Source organism: Delphinapterus leucas, chromosome 18 (assembly GCF_059928025.1).
Source record: "Delphinapterus leucas isolate spDelLeu-1000000601 "Yukka" chromosome 18, BTC_Dleu_Yukka2, whole genome shotgun sequence".
NCBI lineage: Eukaryota > Metazoa > Chordata > Mammalia > Artiodactyla > Monodontidae > Delphinapterus > Delphinapterus leucas.
Window position 1 is genome coordinate 32,804,490 of NC_143146.1, and position 20,245 is coordinate 32,824,734.

Consider the following 20,245-nt stretch of genomic DNA (forward strand, 5'->3'; position numbering starts at 1 on the left):
AATGTCATGGAGGGGGCTGCAAAAGACATCAAGGAGACAGGAAAGACCAGTAAAGATGCCAGTGAGGAAGGGGAACAGTCAAAGTGTGGGATCCTGGAAGCCATTAAAGAGAGTGTGTTTCCAGGAGTAGGGAGTGATCAACTATATTCAATATCGCTGTGGTCAAGCAAGGTAAGAAGAGAACCTGACCACTAGACTTTTCGGGAACTTGGTCTCTGGGGGCTGTGATAAGAACAGCTTTTTTGGACTGGTGTGGGGGCAAAGTTTGGTAGTGGAATTTTAAAAATGAGGGTAAGGAATGAGTATATAAACTCTGCAGGAATCTGGTCACAAAGGGGAGCAAAGAAACGGGGCAGTGGCTGGAGGGGGAAGTGGAGATAAAAGAGGCTTTTTAAAAAGGGGAGAAATAATATGTTTATACATGGCAGAGAGGGGAAAACTGTCAATATAGGAGACATAGAGGAGAATTTCTGGAGTGTGTCCTTATACAGCAAGAGGGGATGGGCTCTAGTTATAAGTGCAGAGTAGTGTCTGAGAGGCAGACCTTGTCAAAAAATTATACCATTTTATAGAAAAATAAAGGCCTCTTCCCTAATTTTCAAAATTACGAATGCTTTTACTGCTTTTATAAAGTTCTAATAATCCGCACTCAGCCCTCAAGTGTGAAGCAGGGTTTGCAAACTCTCTTAAAAGACCGAGTTTCTTTTCTAAAAACATTGCCACTAAAATTAGAGTTTCTTTCTTTCTTTTTTTTAAAAAATAAATTTATTTATCTTATTCATTTATTTTTGGTTGTGTTGGGTCTTTGTTGCTGCATGCGGGCTTTCTCTAGTTGTGGTGAGTGGGGGCTACTCTTTGTTGCAGTGCACGGGCTTCTCACTGCGGTGGCTTCTCTTGTTGCGGAGCATGGGCTCTAGGTGTGCGGGTTTCAGTAGTTGTGGCACACGGGCTCAGTAGTTGTGGCTCGCAGGCTCTAGAGCACAGGCTCAGTCGTTGTGGCACACGGGCTTAGTTGCTCCGCAGCACGTGGGATCTTCCCGGACCAGGGCTCAAACCCGTGTCCCCTGCATTGGCAGGTGGATTCTAACCACTGCGCCACCAGGGAAGTCCAAAATTAGGTTTCAATAAGAAATCTTTTGTCAATTTTCATAGCCTTGCCCAGTAAGATGGGAGTATGCATTACACTGCAGAGTCAGAGCTACCTAGTTTCACCAGTTAAAAATTCTATGATCATAGACAAATAACAGCCTCTCAGTGTCTCAGCTTCCACATTTGTAAAATGGGGATACTAATACCTACAACCTCATAAACTGTCCCATTTAATTCTCTCTATAACGTATGTGATACATCTATTTATGTATACTCAATAAATAGTAGCTATTGTTAGTATGTTATCTAAATATGAAAATCTAGGGGAGGGGTGAGATAGGAGTATGGGATTAAAAGACACAAACTACTATGTGTAAAATAAGTAAGCAATAAGGACATATTGTACAGCACAGGGAATTATAGTCATGATTTTGTAATAACTTTAAATGGAGTATAATCCATAAAAATACTGAATCACTATGCTACACACCTGAAACTAATATAATATTGTGAATCAACTATACTTCAATACAAAAATTTTAAAATATGAAAATCTAAATTAAAAATATGAAGGTATTCACTTAGAGAATGATAATTAGGGCAATGTTTCCCAATATTTTTTATTGTATATAAAGAAAATTATAATATTTCTAAGAGTACCATGGGGAAAACAGAGAAAACTGCTGGAGAAGCTTCATCACCTTAAGGTCCCTTCTTGCCTCAGGGCCTTACCTGAGAAGTGAGGGGAGTTGTATCTGGGGCACAGTAGAGAAAATTTTCTAGTTATAAACTATGTGATTTTACTGTTGAAAGAAATTGAAAAAGACACAAATAAATGGAGAAATGTTCTGTGCTCATGGATTGAAAGAATTAACATTGTCAAAATGTCCTTATTATCTAAAGCAATCTACAGGTTCAATATAATCTCTATCAAAATCTCAAGATACTTTTCACAGAAATAGAACAAAACTTTCTGAAATTTATATGGAACCACAAAATGCCCTGAATAACCAAAGCAATTGTGAGAAAAAGGAACAAAGCTGCAGGCATCACACTCCCTGGTTTCAAACTATAGTACAAAGCAACAGTAATCAAAACAGCATGGTACTGGCAGAGAAACAGATACATAGATCAATGGAACAGAATAGAGAGCCCAGAAATAAACCCACACATATGGACATTTAATTTACGACAAAGGAGCAAAGAACATACAGTGGAGAAAGGATAGTCTCTCCAATAAATCGTGTTGGGAAAACTGGACAGCCACATGCAAAAACATGAAACTAGACCACTATCCCACACCATACACAAAATTTACTCAAAATGGGTTAAAGACTTGAATGTAAGACCTGAAACCATAAAACTCTTAGAAAAAAACATAGGCAGTATGTTCTTTGACATCAATTTTAACAATATTTTTCTAGATATGTCTTCTCAGGCAAGGGAAACAAAGGCAAAAAGAAACAAATGAATTACATCAAATTAAAAAGCTTCTGCACAGCAAAGGAAGCCATTAATAACTCAACAATGACCCTAATGAATGAGAGAAGATGTTTGTAAATGATATATGCAATAAGGGGTTTATATCCAAAATACATAAAGAACCCATACAGCTCAACAACAAAAGCGACCTGATTAAAAAATGGGCAGAGGAGATTAAAAGACATTTTTTAAAGAAGACAAACAGATGCCCAACAGGCACATGAAAAGATGTTCAAAACCACCAATTAATAAGGAAATGCAAACCAAAACCACTGTGAGCTATCACCTTCTCCTGACAGAACGGCTATTAACAAAAAGGCAAGAAATAACATGTGTTGAAGAGGATCTAGAGAAAAGGGAACCCTTATACACTGCTGGTGGGAATGTAAATTGGTGCAGCCACTATAACACAGTATGGAGATTCCTCAAAAAATTCAGAATAGAACTACCATATGATCCAGCTACCCCACTTTTGGGTATATAGTCCAAGAACAAGAAAACACTAATCTGAAAAGATATCCACACCCCTATGTTCACTGTGGCATTATTTACAATAGCCAAGATATGGAAACAATCTAAGCCTATCAACAGATGAATGGATAAAGAAGGTGTGACATATATATATATATAACACGCACACACACACACACACACACACACAAACAATGGAATACTACTCAGCAATAAAGAAAGATGAAATTTGCCATGTGTGACAACATGGATGGACCTTGAGGGTATTATGCTAAGTGAAATATGTCAGATGGAGGAAGACAAATATCGTAAGATCTAACTCATATGTGGAATATGAAAAACTGATAAATAAATAAAAGCAAAATAATGAACAAACCAAACAAACACGTAGATACAGAGAATGGAGTGGTGGTGGGAAGGGGAAGGGGAAGGCAAAATGGGTAAAGGTGATTAACTGTATGATTACAGGTGAAAAATAAAATTTTGGTGATGAGCATGTTGTAGGGTATACAGAAGTAGAAATACAATGCTGTGCACATGAAACTTATTTAATGTTATAAATCAATGTTACCTCATAAATAATAATAAAATAAGTAATAATAAAATTTAAAATTTCTTAATGAATAATAGACAAATAAACCATGTGATCTTAGAGAAGTACTTTGGGGCTTGATCAGAGCTGCCATATCTGTAAAACATCAGGAATTAAGTGTTATCTTCCTTTCTCAATCTTGTCTACAACCTTGAGTTAATGGCCGTGCCTAACAATCCACCTCTCTGAGACCAGGAAAGCAGAAGAGCTGGAGTTATTCTGGTCCACTTCCTGTCAATAACCAGGTCTTGTCAATTCTACTACCTAAATAATCTTTAAATTCAGCTCTTATTCCATTTCTCATCTTCACTTAAACTCTGCAACTGTCTCCCAACCAATCTTTCTGCCCCCATGTCCTTTTCAACCATAATCCACCTCACACTGCAACCATGGTTACAAAAAATGAATATATCATGCCACCCTTTTACTGTAAAACCTCCCCACATAACCTGACAACAGGACATTTTAAAATCTGACGCTACCCTTTACCAGCCTCCCTCACCACCCTATGAATGATACAATGAAGGAAAATCTAAGTTTTTGCATAACCCGAACTGTCCTTGCTTCATACCTGGAACACCCTATACACCTTGAAATTCTTAAATATTATTAATTAAGCAGTGAATGCATGTGTAATCACCTATAGGCATAAAGAATATAGTTGACAATAAAAGACAGCTAACAATAAAATTTCATTTACAATTATTTGAGAAGTTAAGATACTGAGTTATGGCTTTATCTGTAAAGCCATATACTTTCAGAATAGTCTAGCTGAAAAGATAAAGTAGAATATTCTTAAGTTTTTTCATAAAAGAACTTTAAAAATTATACAGGTATCTGGTAGGATATGAATGAAAGGAGTTTGTTTAAGCACTAATGAGGACATATATTTCTTAAATCATGAACGGAACCTCTGTACACTAGTTCCAATTCACCTATTGTAATGCATTAGGTATACTCAACTAACCTTTGTAAATAAACTTAGATTCAAGATTCAAAAGTGTTTACTATCACTCTGAGATTCTATGCATATTTTAAGTTACGTCATTAAGTTTCTTCTTGAGTACTTTTGGAGGATGATAAACTATGGTCAAGATAGCTTTTCTTGATACGGTGGGAAAATAAAATCACTAAAGCAATACTAATTGTTACATTTAAAAACATATTTTTGATCCCTTTTCCCTACTGCCTTCCCCCTTTCAAATAACTGTAGAGCAATTTGAATTTCCATATTCTGTGCACTATAAAGAGTATAATGAATATCTCTAACAAACTCATCCTTACCCTTTTTACAGCATTACTATGAGGCTAGCTCTTTCTGTGTTTATAATAATGAGACTATTTATAATAATGAGCCTTTCTTAGGTAAAGGTAGTTTTACTTTCTGAGAAAACAATCAGCTGAATTTATCTCCTCTTATTTCATTATCTCACAGTATTAATCAGGAACAAATAAGTTAGCCATCTTATGCAAAAATTTGGACTGAAACAAATGGCATGCAGACTCTCTGTCTATATTGTCTCATTCAACATAAGTGGTTAAATGCCATGGAGATCAATACTTAAGAATAATTATATGTTTTGTAATAGTGCCTTTCAGTGACGATAAACAATTCCATAATGTTACCAGTTTTCTTTTATATAATGCTCATTTTACTTAAATTGTCAACACAATGGATAAAATAATTTTTTAAAGTATTTCTCATAAGCAAAAGGTATCTAAATAACTACCATTTACATACAGATTTATAATTTATACTGTACTTTTTACACATATTATCTCATTTATACCTTACAGATCACCCTGTGAAAGAGTATTATGAGCTCATTTTATAAAAGAGAAAATTAAACTTCAGCGATATTAAGTGACATATTCACTCAGCTAGTAAGTGGCAGAGCCAAGGTTTAAGTTTAGTCTCATTCCAAATCTCTTTCATAATATACTCCCTGTTCAGGGAATAATGCTTTTCTTCCAAATGTGCAAGACGGTCCTACTATGTAAGAAGTTTTTTATACAATAAATCTCACCACCATAGTGAGTTTCACTCATTATTTCCCACAGCTCCAAAATATCATTTTAAAGCAACTATATATAAAGTACAGAAAAAGACAAGAAACCTAACTCATAGACTGAGCCAAAGCATACATACACATTATAATCCCAACTATAGTATTTTGGATGTACCCAAATACCCAAGTTCTTTCTTTGCTTATCTCTGCCTTTTCTTAGGTCTTTATCTCTTCTCTTCCTCTTCCCTCTCAACCCCTTAACTTCACAAACTACTGGTATGACTGACTGCAGGGGCAGATACCAAGATTGCATGGCATGAATTCCATCTTTCTCTTCCACATCTAAGAGGAGAAAATAAAAGGCACTCTCTCTCTCTTTTCTTAAAGCAGTAAAATTACTTTATTAAATCTCAACCCTTGAGTACATATCTTTCTTTTTTTCTTTTCCACTATGGTTTATTACAGGATATTGAATATAGTTCCCTGTGATATACAGTAGGACCTTGTTGTTTATCTATTTTAGGTAAGAGTAGTTTGTATCTGCTAATCCCAAACTCCCAATTTATCCCTCCCCCACTCCCTTTCCCCTTTGGTAACCATAAGTTTGTTTTCTGTTTGTGAGTCTACTTCTGTTTTGTAAATAAGTTCATTTGTATCATATTTTAGAGTCTACATATAAGTGATATCATATGTTATGTCTTTCTCTTTCTGGCTTACTTCACTTAGTGTGATAGTCTCTAGGTCACCCATGTTGAAATGGCATTATCTCATTCTTTTTTATGGCTGAGTAGTATTTCACTGTATACATATACAACATCTTCTTTATCCATTTATCTGTCTATGGGCATTTAGATTGCTTCCATGTCTTGGCTATTGTAAATAGAGTTGCTATGAGCATTTGGGTGCATATATCTTTTTGAATTAGAGTTTTCTCCAGACATATGCCCAGGAGTGGGATTGCTGGATCATATGGCAACTCCATTTTTAGTTTTTTAAGGAACCTCCATTCTGTTTTCCATAGTAGCTACACCAATTTACATTCCCACCAATAGTGTAGGAGGGTTTCTTTTTCTCCACACCCTCTCTGTCACTTGTTATTTGTAGACTTTTTAATGATGGCCATTCTGACCGGTGTGAGGTGATACCTCACTAAAGTTTTGATTTGCATTTCTCTAATAATTAGCAATGTTGAGCATCTTTTCATGTGTCTATTAGCCATCTGTATGTCTTCTTTGGAGAAATGTCTATTTAGGTCTTCTGCCAATTTCTTGATTGGGTTGTTTGCTTTTCTGTTATTGAGTTGTATGAGCTGTGTGTATATTTTGGAAATGAAGCCTTGTATCGCATGCAAATATTTTCTCCCATTCCATACGTTGTTTTTTCATTTTGTTTATGGTTTCCTTTGTTGTGCAAAAGCTTGTAAGTTTGATTAGGTCCCATTTGTTTAGTTTTGCTTTTATGTCTACTGACTTGGCAAACTGACCTAAGAAAACATTGCTATGATTTATGTCAGAGAATGTTATGCCTATGTTCTCTTCTAGGGGTTTTATGGTGTCATGTCTTATATTTAAGTCTTTAAAAAGGTACTCTCTTAATATCCCCCAACGTATAGAAAGCAAACCAAAGGCAAAATATATTTCTCTAATCTTATTATTTAACTTTCTCCTAAAAATGTTTATTGGCCAAGAGGCAAGGAGACTAAGTACCAATATGCCAGTGTAAGTACTTTATCCATTTTAATTCATATTGTAACAGCATACTTTGCTAAAATAAAACTGACACAATTAAACGTATAAGTCCAAAGCACATGATTAATTTGCTCAGACACAAAGATATCTAAATGTGTACACTTGTGTTTTCTGAATCTCATGTTTCATAACAAGGAATACTAAAATCCATTCCTTAATTATTTTAAGTTGTAAGATTTAAAAAGAAATAAGTTGCAATTTATTTTTACCTTGTGAAAGACCAGTGGAACGTAAGCTCTAACTATAGTTAAATCCTGCCAGAATGAAGAAACTGGGATTAAAAAAGATTCAGCCACACAAAACACAGGGTTGGATTATTGTGAGGTTAATACAATGATAAAGGTGAGCCTATACTACATACAGCTGGCTAGAAGTCCTGTGCAATTCAAATGTCTTTAGGCCTGGGATGCAGTTTGGCACCACCTGGTGGCAACCATCCACCCTAGCTTCAATATCCATGGGGTCATTCTGGATCCGGTGGCTGACTGGGGTTTCTAGGGCAGTAGCCCCAGTCCCAGGAATTCCCTGACTAGGTGGTATCCACTTTGACGTGGCTATGGAGTCAGAACAACACAGGGAAAAAGGAAACCTGTCTTCAGCTTCCCTGCTTCCAGAAATGGTTCTGTCGACTGTTTCTCAACCTACCTCTACCAATCATCTTAGAGAATAGGGGCTAGTTTACATCAATTTATGTTACCAGGGAATGCATTTTAAAGGAGTCTTTAAAAAGTAAAACAACAATGGCAACAACAAAAACCAAAAAATCAGTGCATTCTCAAAATGATTACATACCAAGGTTTATGTGGCTATGTGAATTGTTTGGAAGTAATCACACGTTACCATAGAAACAATCCCATAAATTTTAAGGTTATTAAGTTGGCCAATAAAAGCCTTTATTATAAAATCCATAACAGAATTGAGCCACAGGACTATAAGTACTTGTTTGTAAAACAAAATAGTAGTATCACCTATGCCACAGGTCTAGCTCACATCTAGATCTTTCTCCTGAGATTCAGACCTTATATAATCAACTTTTCTATTTGCATATGTCACACAAACTTAATGAAACTAAACTAAATTTGTCATGTTTCCCAATTAAAGCCGTGTCTTTTTCTAATGCTTTAAAAACTGCATCACTATCCCCGCAGCTGCCCAATCAAGAACGTGGTGACATCCGTAACTTCTCACTCCCCAATCCAATCTAGCCAATGAATCCTCCTGACTGTTTAGTTAGGTTAGTTCCATCTCCTGAGCACTTTTCCAATCTGGCCCACTTCTCCCCGCCTCTACTGCTACTAATCCAGTTCCATCTTCACTACCCGTCTTGATAAGGGAAACAACCTCTAAAAGTGGCCTCTTTGTCTATAGCCTTATACTCTTCCAGTCTATCCTCCACATCACAGAATAGTCTTTTTATATAAAATTAGATCATATCACGCATATTCCCCAAATCTTTCGATTGTTCATGGTCTTAGACAATAGCTCAAATGCATGATTTGGACCTGTTTCCCTCTTCTGTTTCATCCCTTACAACTCGCTGCCTCTTGGTCTATGGTCTAACCACTCTGAATTATTCTATTTGTTCAAACAGCTTCATTTTGTCTTGCCTCCAGGGTGTGCATTAATTCCCCTAATTCCCTTCCCTCCCATAACTGACAGTCTTACTCTTAGTCATCATGCAGGTGTTGCATGGGTACTTCTCCCTCCACGTAGTCTTCCCTGATTCCTCCCAGGGCTGAGTTAGATATACCTTGAGTCTATGTGGTCTCACCCTGTGTATCTTGCCATTTGCTCCATTATCATCATACTTTTGATCATTGTTTCTCTATTTCTCCATTAGACTACCAGCTTTGCAAAGGCAGAGGTCACCACTGTATCTATGGCATCTGACATGTATCTAGAACATGGTGGACCTTAATAAATATTTGCTAAATAAGTAAATTTATTGTTCTTAGAGCTCAAATGTAACCTTCTCTAATATCAACCTTAGTCTGATTTAAAGTCTTGCTTGTTGGCAAAGATAATAGCATACACTCAAGTCAGTGCTCATAAACTAGTATGACAATTAAGTCCATTTCAAAAATGTTTCCCTCTAAAACATCAACTTTGAAAAGCCATATGAACCATAATGATGGTATATAAAAATAACTGCTATTGAAATAAGTAGCATTTATTTTTCCCTTAATGCTGCCAATCTCTAAAAAAACCTAATATATGCTGTTCTAAAAGTAACTGCATGAATAAAACTGATCCTTCTTAAAGATTATCTAACATGTCTTTAGGACCAGCAGCTATATGAGGCATAAGCAATACTGCATATTATTATTCCAGCTTCTAAAAATTTCCTGGAGAAATCACTGGCATATTATAGGAAGAACTACTGGTATCTCTTAGTACTCTCTAATTTCCTTTTCATTTCTGTCCTTAATCTGAACTAAGGTAAAGGCAAAAGGAAAAGCTAACAGGGTAATAAAAAGATAATAGGAATACCAGAATAAACAGGCCTAACATCTGATAAATGCTGTTCTAAGCTAGTTATCAAAGACCTTAGAACTTTAATATTCCATTATACTTAGATTTATGACAAATTTTCTTTAATGTATTAAAAAAGACATTATGTCATGAACTAAAGTTTAACTTGCTTCGGGCTTCCCTGGTGGAGCAGTGGTTGAGAATCTGCCTGCCAATGCAGGGGACACGGGTTCGAGCCCTGGTCTGGGAAGATCCCACGAGCCGCAGAGCAGCTGGGCCCGTGAGCCACAATTACTGAACATGCACGTCTGGAACCTGTGTTCCGCAACAAGAGAGGCTGTGATAGTGAGAGGCCCGCGCACCGCGATGAAGAGTGGCCTCCGCTTGCCACAACTAGAGAAAGTCGCCACACAGAAACGAAGACCCAACACAGCCATAAATAAATAAATAAATAAATACTTAAAAAAAAAAAAAAAAACCAAAAAAACTATAAGCTTCAAACAAAGAGCAATAAAATATCACATAAACTTCTTGGTTTTTTTTTACCTGTTTTCCCGTTCATACATTTCCCTGGAGGCACTTCGAAGTTGATCAATTTCTTGATTAGTTTTCAATCTGATTTGTTCCAGTTCATCACGTAGCTTATTTTCATATTCTGTTTTATAATGGTCTCTGCAAAGAGTCAAAAGGAATATCCTTTTTTTCTTTGTTTGTAAAAGAAATAGGTCTTTGCCCTTCATGTAATATTTTAATATCTTATGTCAAATATGCTCTACATACAATGTTACTTGAAAAACACAGTTTAGATATAAAGCTTTAAAATTCTTAAAAATACCATTCCAAACTAGTTCCATCTGAGATTTTCTTTTAAACATATTACCCTAAAGGCTTAATTACTATATAAAATGTTCATTCATATTGAATAATTATTCATCTTCAAAAATATTTTACTAATTTAACGCATATGGCAAAAGACTTGAAAACTAATGCATTATGGAAGGTCCTTCGTTTACAAACAATGATCTGATGTGGTGCATATTGGAAGACAATTAATCTTAAAAAAAAATGACCCGAATGTACTCTTTACAAAACCTTTCCTTCTAAGCACAACAACCATAGCCACTGTGATCTCTTAGCAAAGTCACAAAGCGTTACACAGGGTATTAGCAGAAGCACAAACTGATGAAAAATATCACAAGCTGGGAAAAAAGTTATTAAGAATAAATAATTCAAGGATTATAAAGGCTATTGGTATAAAGGAATAGCTTATTCATCTACTTGAAGAGAGAAGACAGGATTGAAATGCAGGAGTCTGATTCCAGAGCCTGTATCTTAAACCAGTACTCAATGCTGTCTCTCCTTATTCTTTTATGTTTCACACAGTCAAGAAAAGGTCAGCTTAGTCAGGCTCCACACAATTACATTTTCTTCAAAAATATACTTCTATAAAGATATTTATATACTTCCACAAAACATTTATGTAGAGATCTTAGTCACTGGGGATTAAAAAGGTTATATTGGGCTTCCCTGGTGGTGCAGAGATTGAGAGTCCGCCTGCCAATGCAGGGGACACGGGTTCATGCCTGGTCCGGGAAGATCCCACATGCCGCGGGGCGGCTGGGCCCGTGAGCCATGGCCGCTAAGCCTGAGCGTCCGAAGCCTGTGCTCCGCAACAGGAGAGGCCACAACAGTGAGAGGCCCGCGTACCGGAAAAAAAAAAAAAAAAAAAAAAGGTTATATCATAAGAAAAAATAAATAAAAATAATCATAGCGTATATATCGCTACCTAAAAGAAATAGGCTCTTGGTTGTTGGAAAAAACAAAATATCTTAGGAAAAAAATCGGTTAGAATATGAGTAACTTATGAGGAAACAAAATGAACGATTATCGTAATATCATCCTATAGACCTTACAAAAAAATCACTATTCTTCCCCAAAGCCATGAGTTCCCTCAAAGAAGCTGGTGTTAATTTATATCTATTGATATGGAAAATAATGTAAATCTTACCTTGATGTTACGTACTTTTCATACATCTCTTCTCTAGCCTTTTTGGTTTCTTCAAGTTGAGTTTGAAGTCTTTCAAGACGATCCTCTTCATGGGCACAGCGAACACTAAGCTCCATATTTTGGCGGTTGAGATATTCTTTATCCTTTTGCAGTAAAGTAACAGTATGCTGTAAGGTGGCTACCTACACACACGCAGAGACAGACAGTGTCCAGAGCAATGTCATCTTACTTTTCAAGGCTTACTGAGTTATTTTCTTTCATTTGTGCTTCTGTTCAACATATAAAGAGGGATAATCCCTACCATGAAAATTTTCATATAAACAGAGCTACTAAAAAATCCCTTCTTTCTAGCAATTACATCAGAAAGGAAGAAAAATGTCCCTCTCACAATTCTGCCCTGAGCTGTGTCCACAATCACGGTACAATAAAATACAAGTGTCTCTATAAGCTTACCTCTTTTGATAATTCACTTCTTTCTTTAGCTTGAATTATGTGAGAGGCTTCAAGTGTTTCATGTTTTCTCCTTAAGTCAGTTACTTCCTGTTCAAGTGCATCACGCTCACTATAAAATTCAAATACATTTATTTATTTTTACTAAAATAAAACTCAAACACATATGTAAATTCTATGTCTCTTTTCATAACGAACATTTTAAAAGCATCGATTATGTTTCAGGAAACTGAACAGATACTTCAGTGTCATTCCATGAACGATAAAGTATCTGCTTTTCAAATTTAGAAGAGACTCTGTTCAAGACCTTCTTCAGATACATAAACATGAATTTATTATCTTCAAAAAATAAGTATGTAAGCTACACTAATCAGCAAAGTAAATAATAAAACTTGCTAAGGTACACTCTGGTATCTTTTCATTAATCATCTTCAGTCTAATCTCGAAGCCAAAACTTTTAAAGAATTTAAAACATGGCTCTAGGCTTTCAGTTGTTAGGCTAAAAAGGCCTTAAATCATCACTCAGATTGCATAGATGATACACAGGCAGGCATTCTTGTGGTTATTTCATTCACAAATTGTTTATGATTACCCAGAGATTCTTATTTCCATTTTCAGACCAGCTCTTTCCCCAACACAGCAAAACCAAGAACTGGACCAACCCTACAAACAGGTATCTTAAAAAATGAGCAGAGAAATAGATTTGCTAATTCTTAACTTGTTCTCTGCAGTGAGAATCAGTTCCTTTGCACTTGATTTCATTTACTCCCCTGGTGTTTCCATGGAGAGAGCTATTAAGAACTGTTTTTCTTTTCATTAGATTTTCAATAACTCATTTAGAAAGATGACTTCTAAGATTTCTTCTGCTTAACGAAGTATTATCATTATACTTGAGCAAAGCACAAGTTGAAAAATAACAATCACCCATAAACCCACTAATTAAAGATGACTATCAATATTAATATTTTGGTAATATTACTTTAAGTATTTTATGCCTTTACATACAAATGTTTTTATTCTCACAAAGTAAGGACTTTTGCTATGATTTTTTAATGTAAAAAAATAGATTATAAAGCATGATACAGCAAAATACTCATGAACTTGCTATCCACAGCTGATGACAGTTACATTTGTCTATATTTGCATTAAAGTTTTGTTCTGTTTTTTAAAAAGATAGAACACTATGAGTAAAGCTGAAGTTTCCTATATTTTCTCACTGTTCCAATATCATCCCCTAGATACAATTATAAATTTCCATATCATGTTTTTTTACATACTTTTACTCACCAATTGTTAATATTTTGTCATATTTACTTTGTAATATTTACTAAATATTACTTTGTCATATTTATTCTCTCCCTCTCTGTTGTTCATATATGTGAATAAATATATATATATGCATTTACATATATAAAAATACATACACATATACAGGTATACACATCTACACACACGCACACAATTCTACATGTGCATTTTTTTCCCCCTCAACTACTTGTCATACGCAGGCATTAGGTCCCTTTATCCCTAAATAATTTGGTGTGAATCCAAAGGTTAAAGATATTCTCTAATGTAATCAGAATATAATCATCGGGACTTCCCTGGTGGTCCAGTGGTTAAGATTCTCCCTTCCTTTGTCTTTCACGACATGGACCTTTTGTAGCGCACAGGCCAACTTTATAGAATGTTGCTCAACTGTCATTTGTCTGATGTTTTTCTATGACTAGATTTAGATTAAGCATTTTGGGCAGGAATATTACAGAAGTGATAATGTATCCCTGATACATCAAATAAAGATATATTGAGATGATGTCACTTAATCTCATTATTGGTGACAATAACTTTGATCATTCGCTTAAGGTGGTATCTGCCGAAGTTCTCAACTATAAAGGTATCTTTTTGCCCTTTGCAATTAATAGGTAATCTGTGGGAATTTTTTTCTTTTACAACATTTCAGTTTACTGAGTCCTATAAAATAACTGGATAATTGATTCTACACACTTTCAGTGACATCTGAAAGGAAGAGATATTCACCCCAATTTGCTATGGGATATATTTTAACATTCTGCTCTCTAATATACTTTTACCCAGTGGCTTTAGCTTCCAATGATGACTCTAAATCAAACAGTATTATGAGGTTACAAAATAGTAATTCCAATAAGCATATGTATTTATTGGTTGGCATTCTACTGTGAAGATCCTCTTTATTTACTAGCACACACTCAAGGACTCTTATTCTGTTCAATGGATTGTAACTCATTATCGTTAATATTCGTCTTGATATACAAGTTGTACCTATTTGGCCAGTTGGAGCCCCTTCAAACTAGCTATTGTGGTGTTGAATTGGAATTAGAAATATCGGTATGATCTTATCCATAGTACGTTAAGCCATCCTTTCACTTGCCTCTTCATTGCGCCTCTGCCTACTGAAAGGGCCTAGAAATAACGTTCAATGTAGCAATGACCAGGACCCAAATCTTAATTTCTGAATAGCATTCTCCACTAAAAGGAACCAAGACTCCTTAAAGAAAGGGCTGAGGCAACGAAATCACAAAATAAACCTGAGAACTTTCTGTTATGCCAGAAAGTTTAGGAACTGCCTGCTTTGGGGGTGGGAGGGTGGGGAAGAAAGAAAGAAAGAAAGATGCGCACATGCATTTTGCTTTTTAAAATTTAATATTATGTGTTTGACTTATCCATATATACATTCAGATCTAATTTAATGATTTTAATTGTTATGTAGAATTACATTATAAAAATAAATCACAATCTATTTTCCATGCTGCTGTTGAAAAGCATTTGAATTTTCTAATAATGATGCAGCTAACATCCATATATCTGTTTGCTTTTGCACATTTGTGAGAATTTATCAAGGACATAAAAGTGATTTTTTTTCCCCCAGTTTATCTTATATGTTTGTGATCAGACCATCTTTTAAAAATCCATTCTTTCTATTGAGTGAACCAAAGGATTCACAGTTTGAGCCCCTCTTGCTTGGTTGTTTTTCTGTTCCATTTCTAGCACATGATGATGCTTATTATGCTTTTATTTCTTAGGTTTTCATTATAGAAAATAAAACACACATAAAGAGAGATGCTAAAGTGAGACACCTCCCCACCCCCACATTCATCACTCACCTGCAAGAATTATCAACTCAGGACTCATCTTGGTTTGTTTACCCTTCATTCATGGCCACCCTGGATTATTCTAATGACTATGCCTTCTGGTTTTCTCCTTTCATATTTCACTTATTATTGCTATAGATTTATAGTGGCAGAGAGGACATCAAAACACCAACTCAAAGTATCATCTTACCATCACAACCTACTTCATTTTGAAATGATTCTTTTGAAATCTAGCTTTCTTTGAAAGCCCAATAGTATAGCTGTCATGGATTTCAAGCTCCAACAATCACTATATTTTGACATAACAGTGCATACATAATAATACATAATGCATGTCAGTCATGCTGGGAGTAGGAGCACCAATGTTATATCCCCCAGATCCTGGCAAATTTACTTATGGCGTTTTACAATTTATAAAGCATTCATTCAATTAACAAACACTCATTGAGTGACTGCTTTAGTTCAAGAATTATTTTAGGTGCAGGTAGATGTAGCAGTGAACAATTAGGATCATCTCTCTCTATATATGCATACATATATATACTTTCATAAATATTACTTTATTTGATCTTCTTAATTTATATAGTGCAGTTATTGTATTAGTACCATCTGAGAGATGACAAAACTTTGGCTTAGAATGTTAAGATTTCCTAGGGACATACAGCTAAAGTGGTGGTTCATTAGTACATTCCAGCAAAAAGAAAATTCTTTGCCTTAGCAGCAGCACAATAGGAAACATATCCTCAGAAAGTATTATTTTTTGAAAGTATGTGTGCCTTTTGTCAAAAAGGAATAGCTGAAAAAACTTTAGATAAAACTGCAAAGTATTTAAATTGATGCCATAAAATAAAAATAATCAAGTAAGATTTCAAAAATATTTACACACATAGGATTTCACTGGGTTCCTATCTTCTAAGGCATAACATTTTAAAAGACAAAAGCAGCTTCTAAATAAAATAAAAACAACTGACATAAAAGTACAATCTAAATCCAACAAACTGCCAAAACTGCATGTTTCTGTGCAATGAAGAATAAGGTATATGTCAAGAGAATAAGAAGACATAAGGTATATGTCAAGAGAATAAGAAGACAAGCCACAGGCTGGAAGAAAATATTTGCCAAAGACATATCTGATAAAGGACTATTATCCAAAATGTATAAAAAACTATTAAAACTCAACAGTAAGAAAACAAACAACCCAATTAAAAAATGAGCCAAAGACTTTAACAGACACCTCACCAAAGAAGATATACAGATGGCAAATAAGTACATGAAAAGATGTTCTGTATCATGTCATCAGGGAAATGCAAATTAAAACAATGAGATATGACTACACACCTATTAGAATGGCCAAAATCCAGAACACTGATAACAAATACTGGCAAGGGAGTGGAGCAACGGGAACTCTCATTCATTGCTGGTGGAAATGCAAAATGGTACAGACACTTTGGAACAGTTTGGTGGTAGCTCACAAAACTCAACATATTCTTACAATACAAGTATGCTCATGCTCCTTGGTATTTACCCAGAGGAGTTGAAAATTTATGTCCATACAAAAAACTGGCACGTGAATATTTATAGCAGCCTTATTCCTAATTGCCAAAACTTGGAAGCAACCAAGATGTCCTTCAATAGGTGAATGGATAAATTATGGTACATCTTGACAATGGAATATTATTCATTATTCAATAGCACATTATTATCCAGTGAATATTATTCAAAAGAATACTACTCATTATTCAAATGAGCTATCAAGCCATGAAAAGACATGGAGGAACCTTAAGTGTATATTTCTAAGTCAAAGAAGCCAATCTGCAAAGGTTCCATATGGTATGATTCCAACTATATGACATTCTAGAAAAGGCAAAACCATGGAGACAGAAAAAAATAAGATACAAAGTAGAATTAACGACATTGATGGTAAGAATTCAAGTGACTCTGATGCATGCTAAAAATGAGAACAACTGTAGCCATCTTAACTACTTACCTCTTGACTTTACCATAGTTCTCTTGACGGTAGTCTCCTTGCTGAATTAACTGTTTTGTGTCTGCTAATTCTAAGGCCAAACGTTGACATCTAATTTGAAGCTCAGAGTAGTTTCTGCGATCTTCCTCATAAGTCTATAAATAAAAACAATAATAAGGCATTTCAAACTAAACGTACCTGACCAAATTCTGTACTGAACTCTTCTGTTAAGCTGTGCGTATCTTTGTAATTTTAAAAAATCCTCAATTTTTCTATTTAGTAATGTTTCCCTACTCAAAGACAGGTAATCTTAAACTCACTGAGTAGTCTGTAAATTCATTTGTTTAAAACTTGAGCTCTGTTTTTCAAAGAAAAAATAGGTCAACTATGGTTTGGTTAATAGAATAATACATAAAATGACTACTAACGTTAAGGATGTTTTCAACATTTACTGAATTACTATCAGATGCTAAGGACACAGAAATGAATAAAACACTGACCCTGCTCTTGAGGAGTTTACAACGAGAGACAAAGAGCCACATGAACATCAAACATTCACAATGAAAAATAGTTACTGAAGAGATTAACCATGCATTTTCAGTTGTGGTATTCAGAAAAAAAGGAGTTTTGTGGCACTTGGAGCCTATTTCTACATTGATCTTCCTTGTACTCATCAGACTAGTAGAAAGGGACTGCAGAGATGTGGAAGAGGGGTAGAAGTGAAATCCTTAAAAGCACACCTGGCCCTGCTTACTACAAGCCTCGTTTCTCGCCATTTCTCATAATCATACTTCACCTCCAACCCTAATAAAGATCTGAGGTTCTCTGAACACACTACACTTCCTCTAACCCAGCGGTCCCCAACCTTTTTGGCAGCAGGGACCAGTTTCGTGGAAGACAATTCTTCCATGGATTGGGGCTGCGGGGGTGGGGGGTGGGGGGGCAGTTGGTTCAGGCAGTAAAGCGAGTGATGGGGAGCGATGGGGAGTGGCAGATGAAACTTCGCCTGCTCACCTGCTCACGTGCTGCTCACCTCCAGCTGTGCGGCCCAGTTCCTAACAAGCCATGGCCCAGTAGCGGTCCGTGGCCCGGTAGCGGTCCGTGGCCCGGAGGCTGGGGACCCCTGCTCTAATCTGTTCGCACTGCCTGAATAGCTGAATACTGTCAATACTCCTTTAGAGTACTGATCTTAGTGTATCATCAAATTCGTTTTTTTACATCAGAGTGTAAACATCTCAAGGGCACGGACTTTGTCTTGCTCACCATTGGATCTCCATCACTTTACACAGGACTTGGTATAGAGTAAGAATGAAATACTTTTCAATAAATCAGTGAAGAAATGCAGGAATATGGGAATGGGGAGGAGAAACAGGGCACAGAGACGGAGTTCCCACTTCTTCTCCCACTTTGAACTCATCAGATCTTGCAAGCAGTCATCAACTCCACCCCCAGAACCTGTCACGAGAAATACATCCTGTCCCAAGTCATTCTTTTTTAAGGAGCTGATGAGCTCAGTGTGGTCACATTCAGTCCCCAAATACTGACCGAACTATTTCTAAGTGACAGGTCCTGGGCTAGACACTGTAGATACAAAGATAAGTAAGACTGTTTTTGTCCCCTTTAAACTATTAGACATGACTTTGAAATGTTAGCTCCCAAATTTCTATCAAAGGGCGGTTTGAAAAATGTAATAATGGAAAAACTATACTGGCTGTGCTTTGCTTTGGTACATACTATGTTCTTCTGCACTGATGTTCTCCATGAGAATGAAATGCTACTATGTGGTATTTATTAGAGGATCATAGCTGAGGATACTCTATCATCTCCCCAAAGAATCATCACACACGTCATTTCTGACCTAAGTCCCAGAAGATGCTTTAGTTCCCCTGAAGAATGCTTTTACCCTTCTAAACACTACTAATCATGTAACTGTTTTGGGAGAGTGTATAGTGTTATAGTTAGGGTGGAAAGCTCCAGAATTCAACTGTCCAGAACTGAATTACCTGCAGTAACACTTCGAGCAGGTTTACGTCTCAGCACTTGATTGTCCTCATCTACGTCATCTACCCTGTAGAGTTGTTGTGAAGATTATATCAAGTAATACATGAAAAGTGCTTATAAAAATGCTTAGCACATAGTAAATGATCATAAACTATAAATTAATATCATCACAATGCTTTTCCTTTGCTTTGGCTACTAGGGAGATTATAGCCAAATTGATAGCTCGACCTTAATAATTGCACAAAGACTGGGACAGACTCCTGAGGAATATAAACATTTAAAGGGTGAGGAAAGGACAAAGAGCCCTAGGAACCCGAGGGAGTATTCACAGAAACAGAGGGTGAACCAGGGGTGTGTGGCAGGGACAACCGTAGAAGAGCTACTTTGAGGAGACAAGACTGTCAGGGGTACTAATTACTACTGAGAAGAGACCCATAAACAAATCCATTAACTCTTCAGGGATGGGGACAGAAAGTAGACTGCCAGGGGCTAAAGCAAATATATCTGAATATACAATATGTCCTTTTTCGTGTTATGATACATGCATTCTCTTGCTTAATACTTAACTTTATGACGGAGCAAAGTATTATCCTCATTTTTACAGTTGAGGAAACTAGGCTTGGAGAGGATAAAAGTCTCAGAGCTCACGAACAGTGTGGTAAGGACTCCAACCTAAATTTGTCAAACATCCGAACTGTAGGCAATTCTCTCTTTAGTTTAACAGTGGAGAAAGTGAAGTAGCTAGAGAAGAAAATAGAGATAAATGAAGGTTTCAAAAGATGGAACAAGCTTGGACATGTTAAAATATCGATGGGAAAGAACAGCAAAAGAG

At 36.0% G+C, this 20,245-nt stretch overlaps 1 protein-coding gene across 8 annotated transcripts in view; it reads right to left on the reverse strand.

Annotated features, from left to right (window-relative positions):
- Nucleotides 1–20,245, reverse strand: part of PIBF1 (progesterone immunomodulatory binding factor 1) — a 226,777-nt gene that overhangs the window by 164,640 nt on the left and 41,892 nt on the right. For 6 of the 8 annotated variants that reach the window (XR_002645063.3, XM_089899451.1, XM_089899453.1 and 3 more), the window contains 4 exons: nt 17,434–17,567; nt 12,325–12,433; nt 11,872–12,053; nt 10,410–10,535 (listed from right to left, as the gene is read on the reverse strand). Coding sequence is in view for 7 of the 8 variants with exons in the window: in XM_089899451.1 (XP_089755577.1) it covers nt 10,410–10,535; nt 11,872–12,053; nt 12,325–12,433; nt 17,434–17,567 (551 nt within the window). In the remaining variant the exon portion in view is untranslated. The remainder of the gene's footprint in view (nt 1–10,409; nt 10,536–11,871; nt 12,054–12,324; nt 12,434–17,433; nt 17,568–20,245) is intronic. The other 2 variants (XM_022577055.3, XM_089899452.1) reach the window with 2 other exon arrangements.